General features: G+C 45.7%; 1 protein-coding gene across 1 annotated transcript; it reads left to right on the top strand.

Moving 5' to 3' along the window:
- Positions 1-1,317: 1,317 nt before the first annotated feature.
- LOC128303235 (protein vein) lies at positions 1,318-27,768 on the top strand. Its single transcript, XM_053040119.1, has 6 exons — positions 1,318-2,590; positions 21,528-21,696; positions 21,800-21,927; positions 22,095-22,209; positions 22,964-23,064; positions 27,382-27,768. The coding sequence occupies exons 1-6, from the start codon at positions 1,318-1,320 to the stop codon at positions 27,465-27,467; spliced, it is 1,872 nt and encodes a 623-aa protein (XP_052896079.1). The 3' UTR covers positions 27,468-27,768.
- The last annotated feature ends 134 nt before the right edge of the window (positions 27,769-27,902 follow it).

The following is a 27,902-nucleotide window of genomic DNA, read 5'->3' as shown; positions in this document are numbered from 1 at the left end:
CTAATGCTATATTCCTTCCTTTATTTCGCAGGCTTTCACGACTAGTGGATCTTCGAACGAGCTTAGTGATTATATCCAATCGATCGATTCCCTCTTGAAAGTTCCTCAGAAACTTTCTGTTAAATTCGCACGAGTAAACCTCATAGTGAACACCAACGTGCTATAGCGTGTATTTTGTTGTGTACTTGTGAAAAAAAAACAAAAAAAGGAAAATATTGAAGTAAATCCCAAACAAAAGTGCTTAAAATTGAAGTGTTACGCAGTGAGAGAATTTTTAATATCGTGCAGTAATACACCAGCGCGGCAAACGGGTGTGGGTGAGAATTTTCTGCGTGAAGTGAAACAGTTTTGCGCAACAGGGTGAAGATACCTCCTCGATCCACGCCTCGATAATGCCGATCCATAGCAGAATGAAAGATCGAGCAATTGTGCCAATGTCAAATCGACCGGTCATAGATAGTGCCACGGTTGAGCAGCAACGTCGTGCGTGCTGAGCAACGGGTGTCGCGTTCCGCCGTTCCGTGCGCCAGGTGGTGTGTGTGTGTATGTGTGTGTGCATGTGTCAAACAAAACGTGTGTACGTGTTTTTTGTGTGTATGTTTTGTCTTCCTTCGGAAATTCACTTTTACGACCCCGTGCAACGTGCATGTGGTGCGTGAGCAATTGAGGCGGTTCGTTACCGTGTACGAGGCGCGGGCGTGTGTTTGTGTACGTGTTTTTGTAGAGTTGGTGTTCCGTGTGCAGCGAAAGCAACAAAAACCATGAAGCAATCAACTGACATGTGTCATTACCGATCAGCGAAGAAGTTTAAGTTATTGCCCAAAATCCGAGCCAGTCCAAGATATCGGGAGGCACCCTAGAAACCGGAAGGTTCCTGGTTTGTGTGCGAGTGCGCGTTACAGTTGCGTGGCTTGTGCGTGTTCAATTCCGCCCGGCGTGGGACAGCTGGTAGCACTCCATGCAAACGGTCAGACATCAAAACTCGACATCAACACGTCCAACAGGCGGAACGTCTTCTTCGAGAAGATTTAAATCGCCAATAAACAGTATTCGTTGGCAGCGAGCGTCTTCTCGGGCGAGGGCCCGACACTAACCGTATAGTCACGGGACTCGTCGAAAACGGCATTGAGAGGGGCGTTCGATAGGTCTCCAAACTCTCCACACGAAAACGGTACGATCGTTGGATCTTCCGAGAGCGAGAGTCCCCCCAGCAGTACGAGGACCTCGCGCAGGTGCAAAGAACCAACCCGCCCAACGCAATATTTGCAACACACACACACAAAACAAAATACATACCAGTCAAACTGACGAGACGCCATGTACTTACGCAAATGGAGTCCAGTAAAATATTTGATGTACCTATGGCTTGCAATTCTGGTTTGGATGTTCTCTCGGTGTGATAGTGCCGCCACGATGCACCTGGCACCGGCACCGTACCATAGCAGCGGCTACCAGAGCCCACCCGGTGGCCACTCCAGTAGCGTTAGCGGCAGCAGCAGCATTAACAGCATTAGCAGCAGTAGCAGCAGTAGTGGTAGATATGTTAGTGATAGCAGTAGAGCAACACCTAGCTTTAGTAGTCGCACACCCGCGGACGGTGCGCATCAGGTGGAAAGTTTGGCCGGTGGTGCGATTCCGCCCCGGTTACACGAGGCCGCCCGTGCCCTAACACACCCACTGCCACTGCTGCCCCGGCCGGGTCTCGCCACCAGCAGCACCGGGAGGCGGTATCCGTCTGCGGTGCAGAGCCTTCGACGCAACAGTGCCAACACCAAATTGAGCCCGAAGGAGCCACCCTTGCCCGGCCGGCACTTACCAAACCAATTGTACCAAATGCTGGCGCCAAGCCGCACGGTTGACGCTGCGCATGCCGGCGCGGCTGCTCCGTCCAATGGGGAGTCGTCATCCACTGATAGCAGTAGTATTATTGGTAGCGCAGACGCTACCCTAGCGGAACGCACTTTGCAGCAGCAGTGGGCCGCGCAGATGCGCCTGAAAGGTGAGCGACGCCGAATACACCGGAGGCGCTGGCGAAACAGCGGCAATCCTCTGGCTATTCGCAACCGGAGAGATTCGGCCCTGCCAACCGGTGGCGGGTACGGTATGAGACCGTCGACAGCCGGCACCCAGCAGCACAAGGTAAGACCACAGCGAAGAAACGGCACCGGTGTGGGTGGTTCCGGTGGGCCCGGTGCACGCCGGTACTGTTCCGCACGGGATCCGGCGACGCTCGCATTCGAGGCACCGATGGTGTGCGAAGCGAAGGTAAAATCGATGAGCGATCGACGGCCCGCCTTTGCCGCTACCTTCGAGGTGTTGACGGTGTACAAGCTGCCACTGAAGGGCCACCTGCAGCGGAGCCGCACCCTGCGGTTGCAGTTCAACCTGACCACCACGAACGATTGCGACATCTTTCGGGGGAAGTTCCGCGAGCGGGGCTTCGTGCGCGAGGAGCTCGAGCTGGGCAAGGTGTACTTTCTGTTTTTGAAACCAAGCACGGGCTACATCAATTTCACCATTCTCGGCCAGCCGATACGCAAAACCAAACGATCCGAGGCCGGAGTTCTGCAGGGCGTCAAACCTACCTACGGTGAGTAGCAATATCGTTCTCTTAAACATTTCGACATTTGGAGGGTTTTACACTTTCGAGACAGGGAATTAAAATTGAGTACATTGACATCTTGTCATTTTTGTATGATATTTCCTTTTGAGTACCTTTTGAGTACAACTTTGTCCTTTTGGACATTCAAAACTAAAACTCCTCAGAATCTCAGAAAACGGCAGCGTTCCGGCTGACTGATGATGAGACTTGGTTCGTAATATTTGGATACAAAATGTTCACTTACAGTGTGCTCATATTGCTCCCATTTTAATTCAAACGATTAAACTTCGCCCTTTTTTTCAAACGGCGCCATCGCATTCCCGAAAGGCAAGAGATTCGCATGATGCGATCCTCAAGGAAGACAGATAATCGATTTGTGCGTGACATATGCGCCACTGAAAGACAAATTTTCCGGTCTGCTGACATTGGCACCGGGAACGTTTTGTGATGCACGGCGGCACTAACATTGTCAACAGCAACAGCGAGCGTTTGTGCAACGAGCGTTTATCATAATTAATTGCTGGAAGAGTTCATAATTTTCCGATTGTTTGTCTTTGCGAGCAAGGGAAGGTTGGCGGGGTGTGCGATCATCGTGTTTGTATCCACGATATAAACATAGCGACCCTGCCTGGGGAAAAGCGCTCGACGAAACACGGCGATCGCGACAGGAAGAGCGACTCAAAAACAAACATACGCGAAGAAACGCTGGGCTGATGCGCGCACGCAACGCGCAGCGAAATGGGATGCTGAAGAGGGTAAAGCGCACCAGAGACAGAGGGAGAGAGAGAAGGAGAGTGAACGAGAACGAATACGGTAAGATCGTGAAGATTGCACACTCGGCCAACGTGGGATGCATTTTAGCGGCGAAAGAGACGAAACGGTTTCATACATTTGGGGGGTGGGGACCGGCCGCACGAATGCATCGGGAAAGGTCGGAAGAAGAGGCAGTGCTGCGGCGGGAAGGGTCTGGAACAGAACGGGAGAAGAAAAAAAAAATGCACAGTAAATCCTAACCGACCAAATGTGGAATATCAGGTGCATGTTGTCGTTTACCATATAATAAGTCCCCGGGTCCATGCGGCCGTGGGTAAGTTCACCGCTTGCCCGTGTGTGTCGTGCAAGAAGCGCATCGTCAGGCAGCGAGTGGAGGGAGAATTACACTGGTGGAGGGATAGCGAGGGCCACACAGTACCCGGATTGCCGAATATGGCCCGGGCCAGGGAGACTACTACTACTGCTGCTGGTGCTGATGGTTACACTGTGGCTCAGTGTCGATTTTGTTATGGTTCAGTTTGATTCGCATCGTTTAGCGAGTGGATGGATAAGTATTTAGAATAAATCTAGAAATATTATATAAGTTTTTTAGTAGTTCTATAACCAATTCCAACAAGAGGGTAGAATCAGATGAGCAGATCTTACTTTTTTTACGAAGAAGTTGGACACACTTCTCCAATGATAACAGTCCCTCTCTTAAATGCAATAAGTTCAAATTAACAGTATATGGAATCGGGAGAGAGAGATCCAGTCGAGATAAGATTTGATCCCACACAACCTATGGTGTGAGAGCCTCCGAGTTTCGATCGTTGCTATCTGTTCGCTCACGAATGGGCACTTTAATTTCCATCAAAAAGAGGCATCTCAACTGATTATTTGCTTAATTTTTACATGCACTTTTCCATCCAACCTGTCGATCCACACGAGAAACAAGAGGGAGGTTTGAATCTGAGCACAGTGTGTCTCACCAAAGTCTCGTGCGGTCTCTCCACCCGGTGTATCTGCGTGTGCAGGCACTGTAGGAGGGATTGGGAGGGGGGGAGGGCTACGCAGCGCCAAGACTCCGTGCGACGGTGGGCTTCTGTTTTTGTTGCAGTCCCTTTTGCGCGGCCCTTTCGGTCTGATCATGCGAACAGCCGGCCGCAGAGGCCGATACGAATGCACCCGTTTTGGGGTAGGGGAACGGATCGCACACGTAAAGCCGCTCTCTAAAAGCCCCGAGACTAGTGCGCTGGCCACGACTAACGGGGTCTTCGTGTTGTCAACTTTACCGCTGGGTTGCAGCACGACTGAAAGGGCCATGGGAAACGATCCGTGTTGCCGTCTCTGTCCCCACCCGGTTCTGTAGTATGCCCGGTCACGGAAGATCGATCTGGTTGTGTAGGATTGTTGCGGATGGTTATTAAAGGATGGAATGTATCCCTACGCATTAGGTCGCGCATGGAAGTCGTGCGTTAATTCGTGTCTCTCGCCCCTAACCAAATGAAGAGCAGCAACAAATTTTCCACCACCCATTGGCACACATATGCTTCAAACACCGTCTGGCTCTGGCACAATTCAAACAGAACTGGATCAGTTCGAATTACCGTCGATGCCGTCTGCTTGCTGTGACAGAACGCAAGAAAACGTTACAGAACACGTTCCAAGGCAGCAATTCAATCGGACAATTTCCAAACAACCGAACCTGTACGGCAATTAATTAAGCCATGGATTGTGCCAACCGTGCGCGCCGCAAAGACCTGTGCTCGGGGGAAACAAAACGCGAGCAAACAAACTTTACGTGAAACCACCAATGTCCACCCACACCCCAACGAAAACGTGGGGCGTGGGTGGATGGGTGGTTTTGGGGGAGAAGTCCGTGACACGAGCAAAAGGAAAATGTAGATCGTGCCTTCCGAGTTTTCGTATGGTCGACCAACAAAACAAAAAACAAAAAGTACACCCGCGCGGCCCATCGGCTTTGCGCTGACTAATTATAAAATCTTTTTCACGAGTTGAAATTTTTATTTTTGCCCATCGTGTGTGTTGTCTGCGGACGACGCGTTGTATCGCGACGCGCACTCGTTTTGTTCTCGATCGCGCTACGCGACCACGATCGGAATTTCGCTCGTTGCAGTGAAACGAATGGCAGGGAGAGAGAGGGGAAGGTTACGCGACGTGCAGAAAGCGGTTCTGTGAGGAAAAGTGAGAAAAACCCGACAGCGAATGAGTTCCCAGTGAGATGCGTGAGTGCGGGTGAGATTAAAACAGAGCGCCCCGGTGAGCTCACGCTAATGAGTGTACGTGTGAGCGAATTTTTAACGGTCGAGAGAGTGAGCGCAGGGTGAGTGAAAATATTCTCACCGTGTACTGCGTTTGGTGCGGAAAAATCGTTGTGTTAAGGAAAACCCGAAACGATGATCGTGGCCGATTCTAGAGCAGCTTTCCCAGCGATGAACTCTCTCTCGGTAACGGCAATTTTGACACCTTCTCCGTGTGTGCGGAGTTTTTTTTTATGTTTTTTCGCCACTTTCGTTCGCCTTTTCGTTCGTTCGGTGGCTTATGCGAAGATCTATTCCGCTGGTGACTATTTACCGCGTCCACTGAACCTGCGCGCTTGCTGTTTGTTTTGTTTGTGTTTCCGGCCGTTCACCGTGCGGCTGGGGGAAGGTAAGCAGGGTATGACACGCGGTTGTGGAAGCGAGGGGATGAAATTAAGATCGAGTTTATACCGATGACAAACGACTGGTAAGCAAATGTCGAGTGCCGCAACCAGAGCGACAAATCAACCTTACCCGACCGATCAACGCGCGTTCGATTTGTTGCTTGCCGTGGGTGGGAGAAAGGTTCAGAAAACCTCCTTCTCATCAGACTCTCATCCCCGGCGTGGAGGCACGACGGTGGATGCGAAAAATTATGGAAACAGTTTATTGAAACTGCCGCCACGACAGAGCTTGGGTTGATCCGCAACTCTGCTGATCTGCGCTCCAAATGCCTCCGCGCGCATTGCTGTTTATTTTGCTTATTCGGACTTAGTTGCAATACGTTTCGGGGACGTTATGATTGGTGGCGTTATTATTTACGTTTGTAATGTGAAGACTTTTGCGGAACGGAATTGCTTTCGCGGTTGACGTTTTGTTTGGTATGTGACACACCAAATGTCGTTCGCGGTGTTTGCTTATTTAAACGCTGTGATAATAAATTCACGCTGATAAACGAATTATGCGCATGTGTTAGCAGACAATCCAGCGTTTGCTTCCCATGGAATCGGAGTTCCCAGCATGACAACTCAATACACCACCCTTATTGTATGTGAGCAATATCATTTTCTTCTACATTTTAATCCTCAAATTGCCGTGATCTGCAGCTCCGGCTCCGCAATCTGAACGTATAAGGCCAGCTCTGACGTCATCGCCCATCCCAACAGTCGGAACATCGGACGTGCACGTACATCCCCATCTGGAACATATTCGTTAGCACAACCCCCCTGTGGCTGGTGGTGATGGCTTTGGCGGCATACGTCGGCATTTTGGGGTCTTTGTGCTGCACGACGGTTAACTAAGCAAAACCTATCAATCGTACGGCCGAGCGCCGGAAACCGATCCAGCGGGACCGCTGTCCGGTGTTACCTTTAACCCCTACGGGGGTCCCCCAGATGCACTTCACTCAGCGCTTTCCTTCCCGACCGAAGGTGTTTTTTTTTCTCTACCGATCGAACGCCTTAGCGTTGTTTATTTTCCCAATGTCGAAGTTTCCTTCGGACTGTGGTGTGGCGGCATCCGCCTAACGGTCGGCTCACCGTCATTCTCGATTAATGGATCGTTTCCCAACAACAACACCTCGAGAAGAGAAAAAACAACACCTCGGAAAGTGCGAGCCTTTGAATATCGATATGATGGGTTTTTTTTTTGCAGCCGACCAAAACCAAGACCACCTGTGGTTCTGTCGGCACTGCCCATGGCGCTTCCGTTTTCAGCCGGGTACAAAGTTTCAGGTACCCCTAAGTCAACTGCATGTTTATAATAGTGATTGCATTTGTTACGAATTTGTTTCGAGTTGTTTCAAGAGAAAAGCACTTCAATCAATCGCACACAAAATAATACTTTGCAAGTAAAAGTTATGAAGTTGTAGTTTTTTTTTACTTCTAATTCCCACTTTTAAATCTGAAACCTGTCAGAGTGTCAAAACCTTGAACGCAATTCCCACACTTTCTTCTAGCTGTAGCGCATGATAAAGTTCCTTGACTTGCAGCGCATTGAAGGTTTGGCGAGTTTTTCTACTCATCTGAAGGAAAAGTCATGTGCATAGGTGTTTGTCAATTTTACAAAACATACGCTTCAACCTCCTTGGCATTAACAGAGGCTTTTACTATTTTGGTTCATCGTGTAAACTTTTTCACACAGAACCGTTACACTTTTACAAACACTGTTTTCCTTGCTGCAAATAAAATATTAAACATTTTGCATTTACACCTGTGTTTTTTTTTGCACCTGAGAAGGTGATTTTTACACTCAAAAACTTATTCGTTTTATGAGAAATAAAAATTTAAACTACAGTACGGAAAAAAAAATCACACAAATGTTTTATTTATAAGCGCAACGCAACGCGCTCACCGGCCTAACACAGTAGGCTGGTAAGGTTTCTGTTGGAATCGAAAAAAAAATTATCTACGATCTCTCACTACCCCAATGGCAGTAACGTTTAAGTGAAATGGAATGAAAACTTCGTATTTTCTTTTCTTAGCAACCTTGCAAAACCGGTTCGAGTTCTTTATGAATTTTCCATGCCGTTTTCGTTTTTTTTTGTTTGCTTTCCGATTAAAATTCTCTCATCTCTTACACACATTACACACCGATAATTGCTGCAGACATTAGGCGGCATCATGTGTGTGGTTTTCGACAAACCGAACACCCGCGTATCCTGCGATCCGATGTCGGGGCAGTGTGCCGGGACATTGGGTCGCCGGGGTTTTGGGACGGAAGCTGCCAAAAGGCAAATAGCAAACGGCCGCCAATTCTCAAAACATCAGCAAACCATCAGCTAATCGACCGCCGGCTAGACAGCCGTCCAAACAAACACTCGCACAATTGTTGGAAGATTAAAGCCAGAGGTGCGGAAGCTTTGATTGCTTCGCTAGGAAAAGGTGTTCCCGACGCAATCGCTACGGACACCCATCGACCGCGTGGCTGCTCGTTTTGCCATTGCCGGGTCGGTGAAGCTGTTGCGCTACTGTTAGTGCAAAGGTACACGGGAAGAGCATTCCAACTTCTGCAGATGGCACACGTGCGTCCTGTCGTGTTTGGGCGGAAAATACGATTTTCCCCAGCTGGTTTTGAGGGGTTGGGGAAATGTTTATCCGCTGTGCACTGAGATGCATTGAATTGATTGCTACATATCTAGTTTAGTACGCATCTATTTCAGTTAGTTCTTGATGAAAGGAGTTTTATGGGAGTTTTTTTTAAATTATGGATATTTTCAGATTAAAGTAATTCGATTTTCCCTGTACGGTCAAAGAATGCAAGAATCTGGCAGGCACTCTGCAACTCTGTGATAACTGATCGCCCCCGGAAGATCAGTCCATGTTGTAGAGATCATCAAGATCAAGATGTAAATTAAGAACAAATTTGACATTGGCCATGTACACAACTTAAGATGTCCAAGATTCCAACCTCCTGTCGAAGTCTGGTAGCATGAAACTGTTGGTTTAAAAACCTGAACCCTCTGATCTAAACCTGCTTTCCCTGAAGCATCCGCAAATCATATCCTTTTGCTTATATATAATGTGACCCAAATCTTTGGTTAGATATTAAATACTCCAAAATTACATTTAAACACTCAATTTATATAAATCAATTGTTGCAAATAAGTATCACTCGAAAACGTTATGTTATAACCGTTGCTTTAAGAGATACCTGCCGGGTAAGGTAATATATGCACCAAACGTCATGACAACCCATAAAACAGTTCATATTCAGTCGCGCCCCGAAAGTTTCGCTGCCAAAAAATAAAAACCATTTCTGACCCGAACCAAATTCGATCACCGTACCGCGTCAAACGATATCGCGGTACATACGAATTGGCTTCACAATTTAACCTTTTCCATCAACCGTACGAGCACACACGCTTGACAGCCCCCGCGATCGGCAACAATTGCGCGTGGGAGCGCAAGAACAAAACACAATGCACCCGAGGGACGCGCTGTGGATCAAATCTCGAATGCCGAACAATGTGTCGTCTCCGAACCCATCAGCAACACAGCGACGAGAAGAGCAAAAAAAAGCCCTGCTGACAAACCACCATTTACCATTCGTTTCACTTGCGGTTGGTCAGTTGTGCGGGTGCTCTCGTGGTTCCCCTTGTGGGGTTCGTACGGAGATGGACGAGAGGTTTGTCCTATGGCCCGGTTTTTTTTTGTTTTGGCCAATCCCTTACCTATCTGCCTCCCACAAGCTGCCCATGGGTAGGTTTGGAGAGGAAGGTATGGCAGAATTTTGCACAAAATTTGACCACCTTGCGTCGTCCGCAACTTCCCACTGGTCCCACTGGGAGGAGAGGCTGGGCGGTGTAACATGTTTCGGAAATTCGACGGAAGGTATAATTAATTTGCCGCTGATGTTAATATTGTCCGATAATCTTCTTACGAGCGAACGTGGAATTGGGCGGCGGGGAACGAGGAAGCGGGTCCCAATCGGCTACGGCCATTTAATACCGGAGACCACCGGCCGGGGTTTGTAATTCGCAATGTTTCGTGGTGTTCGCTACGTTTTTCCTGATTTCTTTTTCGCTTACGCCATCCGCCGTGCCTTCGCTCCGCTGCCTTCCGCGGGTTCGACCGTACCAGACACGCTGGAACCTGGTGCTGGAATGGTACGTTTCGTTTACTCCCGCGGGTTTTGCGAGGGAGACCGGAAGTCGCGGAAAAGCGGTGATCGTCGCCGTTTGGTCAGCCCGGCCAAAGTTTGTGATCGTGTTCCGCTATGTTGCGCGCTGTTTCTTCTTCACTCGGTGCCATTTGCACGCGTCTTTTGCTGGTCCCTACAGCTCGTGGGAGTTCTTTCCACTAGCGACGACTAACATTTCGGCAAATTTCTTCTTCCCGCTATCTTGCGCTTTCATTTGCCCTTGTACCTCGACCCGCTCGTGGAGGGCCGCCGGTTGGCAATTGTTTGCGATTTTTTTTGTTGATGTTGTACATTTTGCGATTTCATTGCCAAAATGATTGAAGACAGCAATCCCCCTTCCCCTCTACTTTCCGACCCAAAAAAGAGCGAACCGGCCGGGAGGGCATCTTCATCACCGTCCTCCTCCTCCACATTTGGCCACACCATGCTAACCATCACACATCGCGCTTTTGCAGCGAGTAGTTTGTCATTAATGGCCGGCCGGCGGATGCTCGCAGTGGCAAAAATTGCAAAATCGTTACCGCGGCGGCAGTGCCGCGCTGATGCCGCCGCTAGTCCGGCCCGGAAGTAGTCACGTAACGCGGGGTTTTTCGAGCGCTGCTAATCACCATGACGACTGCGACCGGTGCGGTCCACGCCACGTACAAAGGGTTCAACCAGTTTTGCCGAAAAATAGGAGCGCACTAAACGCAGACCAGGGAGAGACCGTTGGAATACTCTTTTTTTCTTTTGGTGCTCGTTCATTTTTCCTAAGCTCTGCATGCTATCGCAAAAATTATTTTTCGCAAAGCTCCTCATTATGTTACGGTTCTTACGGGGTGAGGGAACAAATTCGTGATACGAGTTGGAATTCTTTAACATAAAGAATCTAATTTTGCACTTTTTTGTAATATTGAGCCGTTTTTTTTCGAGTAGAGTAGGAAATATTTTATATTTAAAATTTTTCCATTTCTATATGCTTTTCGGGTGGAATCAAAGTGTCTTCAAATAGATCTGGAATCCTTCGTACTTTCTGGAGCTGGTTCGAAATCAAACTATTCTGATAATATTCTGAACAATGCTTTCTGAACTGACATTATAAAAACTTGTGCAGATACGCACAGAATCGATTTTATTCCACATCGACTTCAAAATATTCCACTTCAATATGGAAATAACATACAATTGGTTAATCATTTTACGCCAAAAACTCGTAAAAGATATTGGAGATATAAAGATACTTCGATCGTGAAGATGAGAATAATATAAGTTTAAGAAATCTAGAACATCTCGTAGAAAATATGTTGCTCAAAAACAAAAACTGTTGCTATGAGAGCAAAAGCCATTGAAAATATTCAATGATATTTATTAAAGGATTTAGTATTTTTAAAGGAGGTTTGCACCATCTTGTCCGATGCATAAAATGGTCCTCAAATTTCTAGCATTCATTCATTTTTTGGTGTGTACAATACGCGTCATATGTAGTAAAAACAAAATATACGATCGCTATGATCGCTAATGATCATAAACATAGGTCTAACTTTGACGAAGATGTCCTTGTAGGTTCTCAATCGCTGAAGATATTTTTTCTTAACCGCAAGCCATACCACCAGTTAGGGCCAGTTCCTTTTTTCTTAGAGCTAGCGACAAAAAAATCCAACCTCTCTAGGGGGATCGACCAGAAAAGTGACATGAAGACTGCCATCAACTCAGCGCTGCGGCGGTGACCCTTGTGCGAATTTTCTTCATTTGTTTCGGCTTTTCGGGTTCATCTTGTGCGGCTGTTAATTTTCGCAAACTTAAAATGCCTCGCTTTTGTTTCCCCCAAATTGTCATAACCGAAATCGCGTTTTGGGACCATCAAGATCACGACCGGGTGTGTTTGTGTGTGTGTGTGGGAGAAAGAGATCGTCGTTTTTTCTAATCTCCCGCGTGTCCGTTAGTATCTTCTTTTTGTGGACATTGTGGCCTGAGCCTGCGTTACTCCCACCCCCCCGAGAGGGTTGTTTTCCATTGTTTTCACACTTGAGTCGGTTTTTGCGAGTACAACCGGTAGTTTTTCCGCGTCCCCATTCGATCAGTGTCATTAATAGTGTGGAGTGGGATTAGTATTGGTGGAAAGGAAGAGACGGTGGGCTCTGTGTGACCCGATAAGCATCCCAGGCCGGAGAAGTAAAGTATAGAAATGCTCTAGCAAAAGTAGAAGTTTGTAAAAACTTCCACTCGCTATCCCACGGAAGTTTCGTTGGAAGTTTCGGATACAGCGTAGCGAAACAAGAACAAAAAATTCACCAAACTTCATAACAAAAAATGGAATATAATGTTAGGCAAATAAAAAACAAAAACAACAATGAGCAAACAATTATCCCTTCCAACCGTCTACTAACAGACGCATCTGTACGCGCTGTGTTTTGCTATTTTGCAACATTTTTCCCCTCTCTCTCTCTTTCTCTTTCCCGTTTTTTCGTGAGTTTAAATTTTGTTTATTTCCCATCAGCATTGAAAGAGCAGCAAAAAGTGCTTCCTCCTCTCGGGCACGTTTCATTTTCCTACGCCCCCTTCCCAACCGGAACCCGATACGATTAAATCATTTTTCCACTTTGCGTGTACCAACTGCCTGACGTTGCTTTTCGGTGACTTTTTTGTTTGTTTTTTGGAAAGAAAATAAATCTAAACAATAAAACAAACAATGGATTTATTCCGAACCGAACTTCATCAAGACAATTCAATTTGGCTGATTGTTGTGTTTTTTTTTTCGTTCATTCGTCCTACCGGAAGTCGTACGTTTCGAGGTACGTACCATAAACTGCATCGATATGTAATTTTTTGGTTGCCCTTCCTACAATAGGGCCCATGCGCGGGTATGCGTAAGGAATTGAAATTGATCCCACCACTGCAGACAAAACTTCTGGCGCGTTCCAGTTGGGTTTTTTTTTCCTTCATGTTTTCCAAGTAGCTAAAATGTGCCACCAAAGCCATTTCCGACCGACGTTTCCACAAGTAATGGGGTGGTGTCGGGTTCTATTATGATGCCTATAACTTTTGGACGATTTTGTTAATCGTCTGCATACGGCGCTGCCGAGAAGAGGGCAGATAAGGGGGACCATGGGGAGGAAGGTGGACGGCCAGAAATAGTACGACAAGGTTACGACAATCGACTGACCATTCGCATATCCGGCAACCATACCGGTGGGAGTGACAAATGAATGAAAAGTGTCGCGCCAAGCTTTTTAAAATTGATTTACGTTCGCGTTTGCATTGACCGTAAGTCATTGGCATATTGGGGTAGAGCTTATGTATGTTGGAATTGTTTACTTTCGATCAGGCGATGTACCTGGTTCGCGAACCAGGATCTATTTAAAGATGTTTTCAAGTCTTTTTCTGTGTAAAATTACAATATTTTCTTGCTCTCTATTGAGAGTTCTGAACATCTTGCCGTTGCACACTTTTGGTAAAGCCTTAAAAAGGGCAATTAATACCATACCATGCGTTGGCCATAATTGGAAGCGCATGGCAGATCGCTCCAAATGTGCCAGCTTCTTTTTTTTTCTCCCCCTATCTGTGCGAATAATGAATGGCACAGTTGCATAATTAAACACACCAGAGATCACACCGCATGCACAACTCATCAGCGACACGACGAAACGACCATCCCCTTGGGGGTCGTCTATCGAAATCCACACCGACCCCACACCAGTGGACCCACGAAATCCAACAGCTCCGTGTGTCGCGCGCCACTCTGTGGCGGATCTGGCAAAAATCAAACAACGTCCATGATGAACGCACCGCGCGCGCGCGCACGCTCGTCTTGCACATTCCAAACGCGCAAATCTTGCGCATGAATTCAACCGATTGAACGATTCGCCGACAATACGCAACACGCGTATGGAGGGAGGAGGAGAGGGTGGCAAACGATATGGTGTGAGGTTACACATTTAATTACTAATGCAGAAACCTCGAGAGCGCTTTGATGAGCACACACCATGCCAAATCGTGCCGGCACTGGCGCGGACACACGGATGCATCTGCGGAGCGATCGCTTGATCGCCATTTGCGCAAAAATACGCAGCATCCACCAAACGCATCCTCTTGTGTAAGTGTATGGCTATATGTGAGTGTGTCAGTTCTGTCGTTTTGATCATCTGGGGCCGTGATGATGGACGAGATGTGATTGCACCGAATCGAATTACCAGACACACCACCACCGGCCCTTCGTGGTCGAGGTTCACGTATCGTCCCGGGCACGAATCAATATCAAGCATTGTACCGGTGTGTCTGCCGCACAGGAAGGTCACAAATCACTGTTCTTCGGTGCGTTGCCAGCGTGTAACCAGCGTATGTTTGCGACCACCACCAATCGGGGGATGAGAAGAATTGACAGTTTTGTCATGCTGCCAATTTGTCACCAATTACCAGGAAACCGCACAGGGAACCGGTGCGACAAACCCGGCCGAACCATCGAGCTGACCACCATCGTATCTGGTTTTTGGCCCCTTTCCTTTACCTGGCTGGCCTAAGAGTTCAATTTAGGAGCGCTTTTTTCTTGCAAAGAAATTTAAGGTTGTTTCTACGCTGCGTGGGTTTCATTGAGAATTTGGTGCGCGTTTTGTACCGGCGAAGACAATGCTTCGCCTGAGATGACGCACGTTTACGCAAGCAAACACGGTAACATCCGTGTGTCCACAAGAACCCGTAGTACGTCAAACGCCGTTTTTGTTCCTTCTCCCCCAGCGGGCGTCATGTGGATGCGAAGGATACGCGCGTTTGGAAGGACTCAACACACACTTCGCAACGGTGTTACACTGCTTGATCGGTTATTTATTGCTGGCGAGTCAATATTTGTTCTAATAACACCCATTACGTGGAAGTGGATGTTAAACGCTGCGATGGGAAGTTAGTGGTGCCCGCACAGTTACAGGACGCTCGAGTAGTGCGATCCCCTAATGCGCGATCATTTCGTGTGTAGCAGTGAAATAGCACCGAACCGCTTGGTAGGGAAAACCCCCGGAGACATCAATACGTGGCCCCCTTCCCTCCTACAGCATTCGAATTTCTGTCCATTTTTCGAAAACAGACATTAATGGGGACCGATCTATGGCTAGAGAAGTGTCGCGTTGTGGTGAACTCGGGTTCGCTCTGCTTTTGTTTTTCACCGCCCCGATCCTTCCCCTTCAAGCCATCCCATCTTAGCCGTCTTCGTTAAACAGACATCCCAGCGCAAAACGGTTCCACGTACACGCACCCAACCCCGAGAGACGCACTTTTGGTTCATAAATCACAAAAATAGACAGCCATCCATCTCCAACGTTTTCCATCCGGCTGTGGCGTATGGCACGGTACAGTTCCACACACGTATGCGGCGCAGACACACCCGCAATTTTCCCTGCCATTTTCCCGGCCGACGGTGCCGAGCGACTACAACGGCTAGACGACGGACGACGGTGCATAATTGGTTTTATTTTTGTTCAAAAGATCAGAAAAGCAAGGAAAAATAACAGCCCAAACTGTACGAACTCCGCAGGCGTTCGGCTGACTCTTGAGACTGTCTTTCAAAGCACAGAGAATTGAGAGTGATCTACTGGTCCGCGGCAGCTAGTGGCCGGATGGGCTGGATAAGCCGCGTTCATGTGCGACAGCGCAAGCATCTGCGATGACAAAGTAAACCCTTTTCAAGTCTGGACTCTGGTGCTGCTCCCTATCACGTGGAGCAGGGTGAAGGAACTCTTGCACTACCAGACCCAGACGAACTCTCCCTCCGCTTTGCCATAGTAATGATTGCCAAAAGAAGAAGAAAAAACACACTCATACACCTAGTCACCTATGTGTGTAATCGGGCAACTGATGAATTTATGAACTACTTCCGACTGGTACTGACGACCGGGCCCCGGAAGACTAACCAAGGTGTCCGCGGCGTCTACGGTACGGATCCTTGATGGAAAACCTTCGCTCACTGGCGTCGGTGACTGAAATAGATTTCGTGATCTGGGAACCATACCGATCGCTATACGGCGCACCGCATCGGGACGCGCCTTTAGCGCGAGATGAATGACGACGACAGCGTCTTGAACTATTGCCAAAGTGGCTTCCCGTCCGTTCGATGTAAAAAGTCGCCAATTGGCTACTACTACCCCTTGTCGAAGGTCTGCAAAGGTACCATTATTGTCTGGAGATGGGATTCTGCGCGATGAGCATGAACATGCGAGTAAAAGACACACACGCCATCCTTATGTGCGGTGATCTTGCGCCATTGCCTGGTTGCGGAAGGGGCCAATGACATCCGCACGTCATGTCAACTGAGGGCGAGTACTTGGCTCAAAGTACGCCAAATTCATTCATCGTTTAACAAACCTGGCGCTGCAATCATGATATCTTGAACTTAGATATGCACCCCTTCGGTCTACGGGTCTGTTGTACGGGGAGGATCGCAGAGTCGCCTGTCATAACACGAGTACAGAGACTGGGAACGTAACCAGAGACCGAGACTGACGATTTTGACATCGGGAACGCAAGGCAGGTCGGTCGAGTGTTTTTCGGCGGTGGGTTTAAATGCATCTTCCTCGCCCGAGATGGAACCATCTGATGGGTGGCATCAGATCGTATGGCTTTCAATCAACCACACATCCAGCCTCATCTCTTGCTACCTCGCTGCGGGGTAAAACCGGAGGGGCAAGATGAAATCGATATCCGTGCCGTACCAAATGCGCTCAACACGCCGCTTTCCGCTTGCCAAACGTGCCGGAGTGGTGGCGGCGCGTCGTGTATTTGTCATATATGTCTGTGCGTTTTTTGAAAATGGTTTTATTTGGTGTGCCGCTTTACTCTCATTCCCGTTTTTATTTCATTCTGCCAGCAACAGCCAGAGATAAAATGCTAAAAAAGTGAATACAAAACAAAAAGACAACATTAAAACGCGTGAACGATGGCGTACAAAAAAAAAACCACACCAACGTCGTATAGAGAGATTGGACCCACCTGTCCTGTTCTGGTTCTATTTTGAGCTCCGGTGCACTTGGCAATCTTGGGTCGTGTGTCTTTCTTTTTTTTTTTTTAGTTGGCTGCGTGCGGACAGACGGATAGCAACGGGTAGCCGTAGATGTTCCCGTAGATCTTTAGACACTGCGTGCAACATTGTAACGTGTGCCGTGTGCGGAAGAAGGCACTACGGACGACGAGTGGGTTGGTGGGCGGGGTATGCAAATGGAAATGCATTTTGAATGATTGTAACAGCATGCTGATATCTAGCGTACGATTCGGTTTTCCGCGCTTGCAAAAGATCAAATCGAAGAGTGATCACAAGCTGCGGCTATACACGTTTTCCAAGAACGTGCTTTAGATTAAGCTTTCACACATTTTAATGGATGAGACACTTACTGCTACAACGTATTACATTCTTTCCTGTTCGTTTGTAACACTCTTCAACACTCCACCGAAATATGTCTCACAGTACTAACGATAAGTAGCTGGAAAACAGCGCCCTCTGCCGTAAAAAATCGTACACTTTGAGTTCAACATGCAGTTTTATTATTTGTGAAATATGCATTCGTTTAGCTAATTTGGATAAACGTTGCAATAAAGTGCATTAATGTACCAATGCACCATTAGTAGACAAATGGGCGCTAATGCATTACTATTCAGCTTGCTCCACGTCTGAGGAATATTTGGTGAACTTTTCAGGTAATTAAAGTAATTTATTACTTTTTACAAAATCACGTTAATAATCTCTTCGTTGCTGAGCATACGAATTCGTACGCATTTCGTTAAGGTTCGATGCACCGTACACATTTCACATACATTCTGGCGCAGAACACTAAACATAGACGATCATAAAGAATGCATATCTGAACGAAATTGCCTCTTCACTTTCATTTACTTCGCGTAAGAGCGCAACCAATTTCCCTGATCATTGGTGATCCAGTGAACCGTTTCTTCCTTCCACCACACTTTGGAAGAGTGTAGTGAACTGTTTCATCAACATTTTTCGCCCATATCGGCACAATTTTGTTTATACTTGCCGGTTAGGCTCGGAATACTCAACCGGCCAGAAGACCAGCGCGCCGGGCATAAGCCATCAATTCGTCCCACCCAATGTGCAACAACATATCTCGCTTCGGACCCCGATTCCGTGTGCCATTCCTTTCTCCTGTTGCGCCGGCCCGACGTGCCGGTCTAACCTTTGAGGTTACAGCAATTGCGATAGAAATGGATGGTTGCTTGGGATTAATGGGGCGCACTTGAACCTTTCCAGCTCCTCCACGGGGCACAGACACAGGGCATGCGGGCGTAACAGTATGAACCTGGCGGTATCTCTGCCCGTTTTCGCGCTGCTGCGCTACTGGCTTGTCGCCTTCGGTACCTTCTTCTTTTTGGGAAAAGGGCGTAAGAAATGTGCCGCGAGCGAGGCGTGATTGGTGCGCGAACTGACGCTGGCTGGCGGCATTTGGCAGTGGCCAAATAAACAAATCATTGTTTGCAAATCGCCTACACACACACGCACACGTGTGTGTGTGATTGTTGGGGCATGATGTGGAACGCTTAAGCATTGGGGCCAGGTTCGGCGATCCGTTGCCGATATGCTACCGCGCAGGCAAAGAGAGCGAGCGATCGGCCGTCGTCAGCAGCACCCGCCACCCGAGATTGATCGATTTCAATCTATATTCATTCCAGTTTGGGTATTTTTTATTATGCTTGCAGTTTTATTTTATTTCAACTTCGTCCGTGCGCGTTTATTTATAAGCTGCCTGTTTATTCCTTACATTCTACAGACGGTGCGATCGTTTTACTTTTTCACCCACCCCGGGGGATGATTTTTTCGTTGTTATGAGATGCTTTGTTTCATTTGTTTATACCAGCGGTAAAAACGTGCCTCCACACAAAATGATAAACTTTTGGTGGTGGTTGTTCGGTTGGCGCATTTTTTTTTTTTGCTTGTCGCATAATTTCGATTGCCAGAGCTTTCGGCGACATCGCGCCAAAAAAAAAAACGTTGATAGGTTTTTAAAATGCCCTTTCCGTAATGGTACCCCAATAACCCGCCATGCAAGCATACGCATTTTGTTTCTCTTTCGCCGCCCGCGTCACATTTGGTTGGGTGGAGTTGTTTTGCAGAATTTTATAATATATTTTAGGCGGCATTGTTTCATGGGTAAACGAAGCAGAGCTGGCGAATCTGTGGACGGCTCAGAGTGCACTTTATGCGCATAAAGCTGTGTGAAAAGATCGATCGATGTTTATGCAATGCGGTGAACTTGGTGGACTAGAGGTGGAAGAATTTTAAACACCACTGCCAGACAACGATCCTACGGGAGTGCATTTCTATATCTGTACCGTCTCTACCAGGTATACATCGTTTACTCATCAATTTCTAGGTGATGTTAATGTGTCTGAATACCCGCTTCAAGTACGTGAGATATAGAGTCCGGGAGATGGAACTCCAAGGAATCTGCCACCACAACTCACTGCAACAGCTTGATACAGCTTATTTCTTTCCATTTCGGGTTTGTGATACACTTCCTCAAACTTCCTATCAACCGATGAATTATGTGCTCACCAACATTTGCGTCAAAGGCTGCGTGCGTTTTTATTATACGATTCTCATGTCAGCGAATGGTTCAATCAGTGTTGGGCTGAGGTTGTGAGTCCCCTTTGCTGGTATTGCCCGGTCATTGTTGGCGATGTGTTTTCTTCGTCCTTGTCGAATTATTTAGGAATTCAGACATGGAAAGATATCCGCAGCGGTGGCGATCACCACAACGATAACGGCGGTAGCGTACTGAACCAGTTGCTGGAACATCTTGAAGACTTTTGAGGCAAAACGTCTATGACTTTCGAACGACCTGCGGTACCACATTATATATACGGTGGTGGATAGCTATTGCCACGCACACAAGGGGTGGCATTTTCCAATCGCCCACCAACCAGCGATACTCCCTTTGTTAGCACAAGTGTACCGCGGCACGCATCCAGAGTGCTAGATTTCAGTTCCATCGAATTCTGACTGGCCAAAAGGGAGCCAGACACGACAAACAAGTGGCAACGCGTGTTGCGCTGGATTATTGGAAATATCCCACGTCAGTCACACACACATACTAACTCTCAGAATACTAGCACAGGTAATGGAACAAGCGGTACTAAAAACGCACAGTCAATCAACATAGAGGCAAGAAACTTTGTCGTCTTAGCATGAAATTCGTTACGGAAAACCTTGAATTCGAAAGTCGCAAAATATTGTTGTGCGGTTTAGTCCCAATATTGGAGCTAAACTAAAATCTCAGAAGTTGATTACCGCCGAACTCACAGATTGCCCACAACATACCCATTATGGCCGGTTACAACCGTTGTCACTTAATCCTCTTCGCTCGCTAGACATAAAATATCTCAAAGCAGTGAGCACTCGACCACCAATTCACCAATATTTACGATCGTAGTCGACCATTCTTGCCGCGCTGTTCATAAATCATCGTCCACCAGCATACGAGGCCACGGCGTGAGATTTTTTTACGATCTCAACTCAACTCCGCCATTATTCCATTTAGCAGTGGTACACTCACGATCGCGTCTCCCGCGATCAAGAACCGCCGAACCAATCGGTTGGGTTCTGCGCAGGGCCAAACATCGTGCGTGAAAACTCCAAGTTCAAAAACCTCATCAAATTTTGCGTATCTTTAAACAGTTTGTTTTTTATTCCCCTCATTTCACTTTCCGTGATGAGAGAGTATGCAATATCTTGGAGTAGGGAAATTGGAAACTCAGTCTTATTTATGATCGAAGGTAAAGTTATGGCAGGATGAGATATGCTTGAAAAACAACGTATTTAAAGGATATTATAATAACTGGGACAAGTATATTGAGTTACAGAAGCATAAGAAGCGTTCAAGCTCCATTCGGGCGATCGACAGTAGCAGTTGCCTTCGGACCCGAGATCGAACATCTGGGAAAACACAGCCACCCTTAGTAGATAGTGCGGTTGAAAGAGAAAAGCAAACTAAAAACCCACACGTACACATCCACCCACGAACTGTTACGAGTTTATCGTTTTTTCCCCAAACCTACCGAGCCTGAGATGATTGCACAAATCTTCGCAGCTCTTCTGCTTCTACTCTAGCCGAAGAGCGAAATCGTTGTGTCTACAAAAACCAAACCATGTAAACGGTGCCGGAAAAGTCAGCTTACCGCCACACTGGGTGGAGTAAATAAATATTACACCGAAATTTCCTCCGACGCAGACTCGGTCTCCATGTGCTCTCTTTTTAACGTATTACTTTCCATTTCTATCCCGCATTGTCCCCTGTCAGGTACCCGGCCGGTGATCCATTTCATCACAAAGAACCTGACACGCCCCGAGGGTACAAAGGTACGGTTGGTGTGCAAAGTCGGCGGTGAGCCACCGCCGAAGGTGGCCTGGTTCAAAGATAAGCTGCTGATCAACCGGAACGCCACCAAGTACGGCCAAGTGCATCTCAAGTGAGTGTTAACAGCCGCGCCCAAGCTTCGAGCGGACGCGTGGGGGGGAAGGGCACAGTGTTCCCGACCGGTATGCATTTGTTAAAACCTCTTCTCTTCGCAGGAAGCGGTCCGAGCTGACCATCTTTAACGCCAGCACGACGGATTCTGGAGAGTACGAGTGTCGGGCTAAAAATAGATTTAACAATTCGTCCGTCTTCAACTCGACGCTCGTTAAAATCACCTTGCCAAGTAGGTACCCGTGCTCCCGGTGGGGATGGCTTACGGTTCGTGCCCCGTCGCTGGGTGCTTACCACAATGTCGACACGTCATATGCGTCTAACTGTCACTTTACTTATCGATCGTCTTATCCGTGTACACTAATCGCACTGTGCGATCGCTGTTCACACTCTTTACAGAATCGACCACTCCCGCGAGTCAAGTGCGGCCTTGCCCCGACCGCCATCAGTACGACTTCTGCTATAATGGCGGCGTTTGCTACAACATTTCCAGCATCGGGGAGCTATATTGCAAGTAAATATATGGCTTGAATTTTTTTATGGCGGCGTCTACTAACAGATAATACCTACTAACCGTTTAAAAAAACATACTTTGAAAAACAAACGGACAAAATCGGGATATCGAAGTGTTCATTCATTCACTTAAGTCGCGAGTGTTCATTTTGGGACAAATGGACCATGACACACCAAACATAGTTCGAAATTATTGCAAATTTGTCTTAAAAAGTTTTTAAACCGCTAAGAAAGTTAAACAATGTGGACATGTAAGAGATATACTTTGAACATTGTTTGGAGTATGAAAAATTAACCCAAGAACATTTTGTATACACTTTGACCAGACCTCATGCATTTTCAGAGATTAAATTGTGGCAATTGTTTAAACATGACTAAGCATGACTTTAATAAGTTAAAAAGTAGAATAATTGAAGAAACATTCGCAATCAATACTCATCAATAGTGTAAAGTGTCAACGCATGAATGGAGTCTCCGATCATGCGATGACAACTAATGAACACTTAAAACGCTTAAGGCCGATATACACGACCCCATGGTCTGGCTTAAGTTATTTGTGGTACATAATATGCATTTTTTAAATTCAAACACAACAACCTACATACAACTCGAAATGATTTTAAATATCTGCCTGTTAAGCTTAACCTTTACGTTGACAGCCTGTTGTGCTACGCGGAAAGAAGTACGACTTAGTCGTACGGTAACACAAATCACAAGCTGACTATATACTCTCGTTTATCACTCCACCTTTCCAGCTGCGTAACGGGATTTTCCGGGCTTCGGTGCGAAAATAAGGACAGCAACCCTCCGGTTTCGACGCACAAGCAGCAGGACTGTACATCACAACGATACGCAGGTTATTATTGCTAAATAAGGCTTTATAACATCAACCAAAACCCGAATAACTACTGCCGATGCAGCGCACATGTGTAAAATGTGTGAGGTGCTAGAGAAAAGGCCAGAACGGAAAATGGTCGTTAAATGAACAATAAACAAAAAAAAAGAGCAACAACCAGAGCCAACTCACCAAAAGGGCCAAACAAGAGAATTTGGATCCCACCGTGGGTTCGATTGAAGTTTGCCAAGAAAGAGAGAGAGAGAGAGAGAGAGAGAAGGAGAGAGACAAGCGGAAGGATGAGGAAGAGAGTCAAAGGGTCTAAAGGAACATTTCGGTCGACGCATTTTTTACGTGACAATTCCAGCACCCTGCATCGGTCTCTGCACTCATACACACACACATATCGTTCGGTGGTACCCGATTTCCTCTCGTGGTGGCAATTAGTCAGCGATAAACCAAAAATTAACACTAGTAGAACTTCGTCTAGCTGTAGCGACAGGATGGGTACATCAAAGTAATATCCGTTTGCTGGTCACCGGCCAACGAAACCGTCCGAGAGCATCGGAGAGCGGGAAAATGCTACTTCCTTTTCTGGATTTTCCTAGCCTTTGCAAGTCTCGTAAGGGTTGTTTTGTAAATATATACCAATTGTACAGAGAGCGAAAGATGGAACACGTGCGCAGCAACTTTCTAACAACCATCTGTAGGTCAATACTGTAGGGAAAAAAAGAAAACGTGCTGTACGGAAAGTGCAAAACAAACATTCAGCAGCAACAACATCAACAACAAAAGATAAAGAGAAGAATTCGAAAAAGGAAAAACGAAAGAAATTGTGCACTACGAGAAGAAAATGTTGATAGTACAAATTTGTGTATAATGTATAAAGTGAAACTTATTTATTTGTTTTATGTTTACATAAGAAAGCGCCCGAAATGGATGGAGCAATCTAAACCGGACAAAAAATTCATAGCAATATTATTGAAAAAACAAGCAAAAAAAATGAATACAACCAGAATTTTAGTTTAATTTAGGAACAATGAAAAAAAAAACACTCCTACTTTTGCAGGCAGAATAAACGCAAACATATTATTAAAAAAATAAAACCGAATACTATCCCTATTTCAATGCACGAAATGAAGGAAATGGTCCAACCGGTACATTAACACTGAATTATCAAAATAACATTCCAGTTCTGTTGGCAAACGTGAGCTAGAAGCAATCATAATTTAAAAAATAAAACAACTTTTAGAGGAGAGGAAAAAATAACACGACAAAACGGGAACACACACGCAGTACAGTTTCGAATTGGGAAATTGGAAACAAATTAGTTTGGTTTTTTGTTTTGAAATTAAACATTGGATAAAATCGCTATCAATGGAGATGGGTACCAAAACACATTTCTGGAAAAGTTTACTTTGAACGCTGAGAGGTGTGTTAAGATTTTATGGACACCGAAAATATTAAAATGAGTCCATCATATTGCTCCTTTTTTAATATTACTTCCCACAACGATTCAATTATAACAAGCAATAAATTAGCCTCGGAATCAAAGGGCTACTTCCGCAAATTCCCTAGTTAAGGGAATTTTCTCTGTTATCTCAACCCACACACACACACATACACACACTTTTAACAACAGCAAAGTATTTGTAAAAGCAGGAATTGTGTGAAACCGTCGTTTATTTATAAAACACTCAAAAATTACAAGATCGGTTTCGGGAATGTTCATCTATACACACAGCTCCCTTCATTAACCTTCACCAAGGAGGTGTGGTGTGTAGTGTTACTCATCCTCTGTTTATTCACACTATCAACGGTCGTTAGGACTTAGTAGAAAGTTTGCAAATTCCACGCTGGCCATCTACCACTAATTTGTACTACCTTACATTACCACCTACGCCTAATCACAAATCGTGGATGAGATTAAGAAAAAAACAATTAAGCGCCCAAAATCCACAAACGCGTCGGATGCGCCGTCTTTATTGCTTTTATGGGTCTCCCTCCCTTAAGGTGTTGGTTTTTGTGCTTTCTTTAGTTATTTCATCCCTCTGTAGCAGCCTTCACATTGAAACGTCAAAGTTCACCCGAGTATCGAAACGTTCACCCAGAGTAGTGCCAGAGCGCATTAAAAAGAAGAAAATAAACAACTATTGCGCGGAAGGAAATCGACTAACCATGACAACAATCTTTTGACTTACAAATGTTACCAAAACAAAGGATGTTGCGCGCAGAAAAAAACGATGAACAACAATAGCAATAATAGATAAACAATGAATAGTACTTTCAAAGCAAATTCCATTAGGTTCATTACGGCTGAAATGAACTTTCTGATAGTAGCCGCAGCTGAGCGAGAGCATGCTAGGACCTACAACGATGGAGGTCTTCCATCAGCATAAAGCAGTTTTCACAATAAAAGGCAGATCAAATTAAACTTTTTAGACCCCTGTTCTTCTTCTTCTACTTCTTTATCGGGACAACAACCTCAAGAGATCTAAATGCCTGCCATATCTGGCATTCTTTGACATTATTTACCCGTCGCCGGATAGTCTGTCCTGCGTACGGAGGATTGGTCCGGATGGGATTTTGGACTGGTCCTATCGTGTGAAGACCGGTGCCGCCACCATGAAACTACTGGGCTGCCCCAGAATCTTTTTCTTCGTAGTTTAAATAAAAAATAATGAAGAGCAGAACACAGAGTATGTTTTTTTTCTATTTACACAATAAACACGCAAGGGTATTATTTGACGAAGAAAAAACACACAGTCACAAAAAGAAAACTAGACATTGATATGGAAAAACTAGATATTGAGAGATATAACACGCTCTACATGTGTAAAATGTCTGCTGTGGAATGTCTGAATCTTGTATTATTTTGAAATCGCACAAGAATTCAGGATTGAATTGAATTTAGTTAAAATGAACTTAAATGAGAGCAAGAGAGAGATTAAAAAGAGAATCAACAAAAAAGCGAGATAGAGAGTGGTCGGAGAACTGAATACTATCGAGTGCATATAGATTTAAACGATCGCGGAAACCAATCGCCATTACGCGTGGCAACAATAAAGCAAGGTTAGATCTGTAAAATTAAAACAATATGTTTATCTCTGTTCGACCTTCGGCTAACGGGAGATCACCATTGCGAATCGATAGCCTTCGAGGGGGTTTAACTTTAACACGGGCTATTTACCACTTAGCATGAGACAATGGAAGCAACATGCGTTCCAAATCGCTAATAATGACACTGCAAAGGACTCGCAAAAATCGTGCAGCGAAGACTGATGCAATGCTCTCAGATGCTCAGATGCTCAATGCAGAGCAACTTTAAGGCAAGCGATTGCCGTACCATCCCCGCACGGCCACCGAAGGTGAGCGACTCTGACGTTTTGTTCAAACCCACTAAAAGCTGTCGCATCTCACTCTATTCTTTCTCGCCTGTTTGCCAAAACACCAACACATTTCTGTCACTTCTGTCCCAACAGTAATCTTTAACACCAACCAAGCAAGACCAACTCACTCTGTAAATATTTTACTACCACCCACCTGTGCTTTTTTATGTGTGTTTCTGTTGTAAATAACTAGGTGAATACCTTTAACTAAACTCTGTCATTCCCAATAACGATCCTGAAACATTTTAAGGGACATTATACTAGCGCTAATATAACCTCGAATGCTTGCAAGTATGTAGGTGTATGTTTAAATTTTAAATCTGAACTGAAACTACCATGTAGAAATAGCTAAACAATAGTTGATTGTAAAAAAATGATAACAAACAACAAGTCTAAACACATTTCATCAATATTATCCTAAAATCCTTCGCGTGGTAATACATTGTGCCGAAACGTTCGTACAACGCCTCTATACCTTTAGCAAAGGCAAATATAATTAATGCAAAAATTAAATACCTTATGAGAAAAAATACGTAACCAATGAAGAAAATTATCGAATGAGTAAAGCAAAAACTGGAAAATTTCATACTACTTACAGTACACAAAAAATAATGCAACTGAAGAGCAAAACAAACTAAACGAAAAATAGATCATTGTAAAACTTTACAAATGCATCCACAGCAAAAAAAAAAACTATGACCATGTCTCCGAAGTATCACGAAAGATCAATTCGAAAGGCAATTAAATCCCCACAGAGAGCATGTACCATCATAAACGTTACAGTTTAAGGTTTTCCTACTCATTAACAACGGCTTCTCGTTTAGCAAACATCAACCAAACTAACCAACTCTGAAGCGCTCCTCCAACCTACATAACTTGTGTCTTTTGACTGCCTGCGCTGCCCAAAACAACCGCAACTAATGTGCGTATTTTATCCCGTCGTTCACAGGACGCCTGTACACCGAATGTATGGATTTTTTCGTGATGGATTCTCCGGCACCGGCAATGTACGAGTACGATGATGAGGAACATTGATTCTTGTGATACGGCACGTCATAAAAAAACCTGAAGGACTGGAGCGATTATATATGGCTGCTATAGGCGGCAGTTGCACACCTCATTCCTTCCAAACTCAACACGCATTACACACTTACTTACGTACACAACACAATTGGCCAGTAAACTATTCATGCCATGGTACTGCTGCTGCCGAGAGCGGTACTTCAACTACAGCGGCAATAGAGCAGTAAATAGCAAGTTAAGAATTATCTCCGTGCTTTCGGTGTCAAATTGAAAGGGCAAAAAAAAGGTATCTGTAGAATCGTAAGCCTATATGCTATAAGCGAGCAAAACAAGTTAAGTTTTAATTGCCTTCATGTAAGACGCGCACGGTAAGATTAGCAATAACAAAAAAAACACACACACACAACACATTTAAAATACCAAAGAATGTATATAACTAAAGACAAC

The sequence above is a fragment of the Anopheles moucheti genome, chromosome 3 (assembly GCF_943734755.1).
Source record: "Anopheles moucheti chromosome 3, idAnoMoucSN_F20_07, whole genome shotgun sequence".
In the NCBI taxonomy this organism is placed as follows: Eukaryota; Metazoa; Arthropoda; class Insecta; order Diptera; family Culicidae; genus Anopheles; species Anopheles moucheti.
Note: the sequence above shows the minus strand (reverse complement) of the source record. Positions and strands in the feature narration are given on the sequence as shown.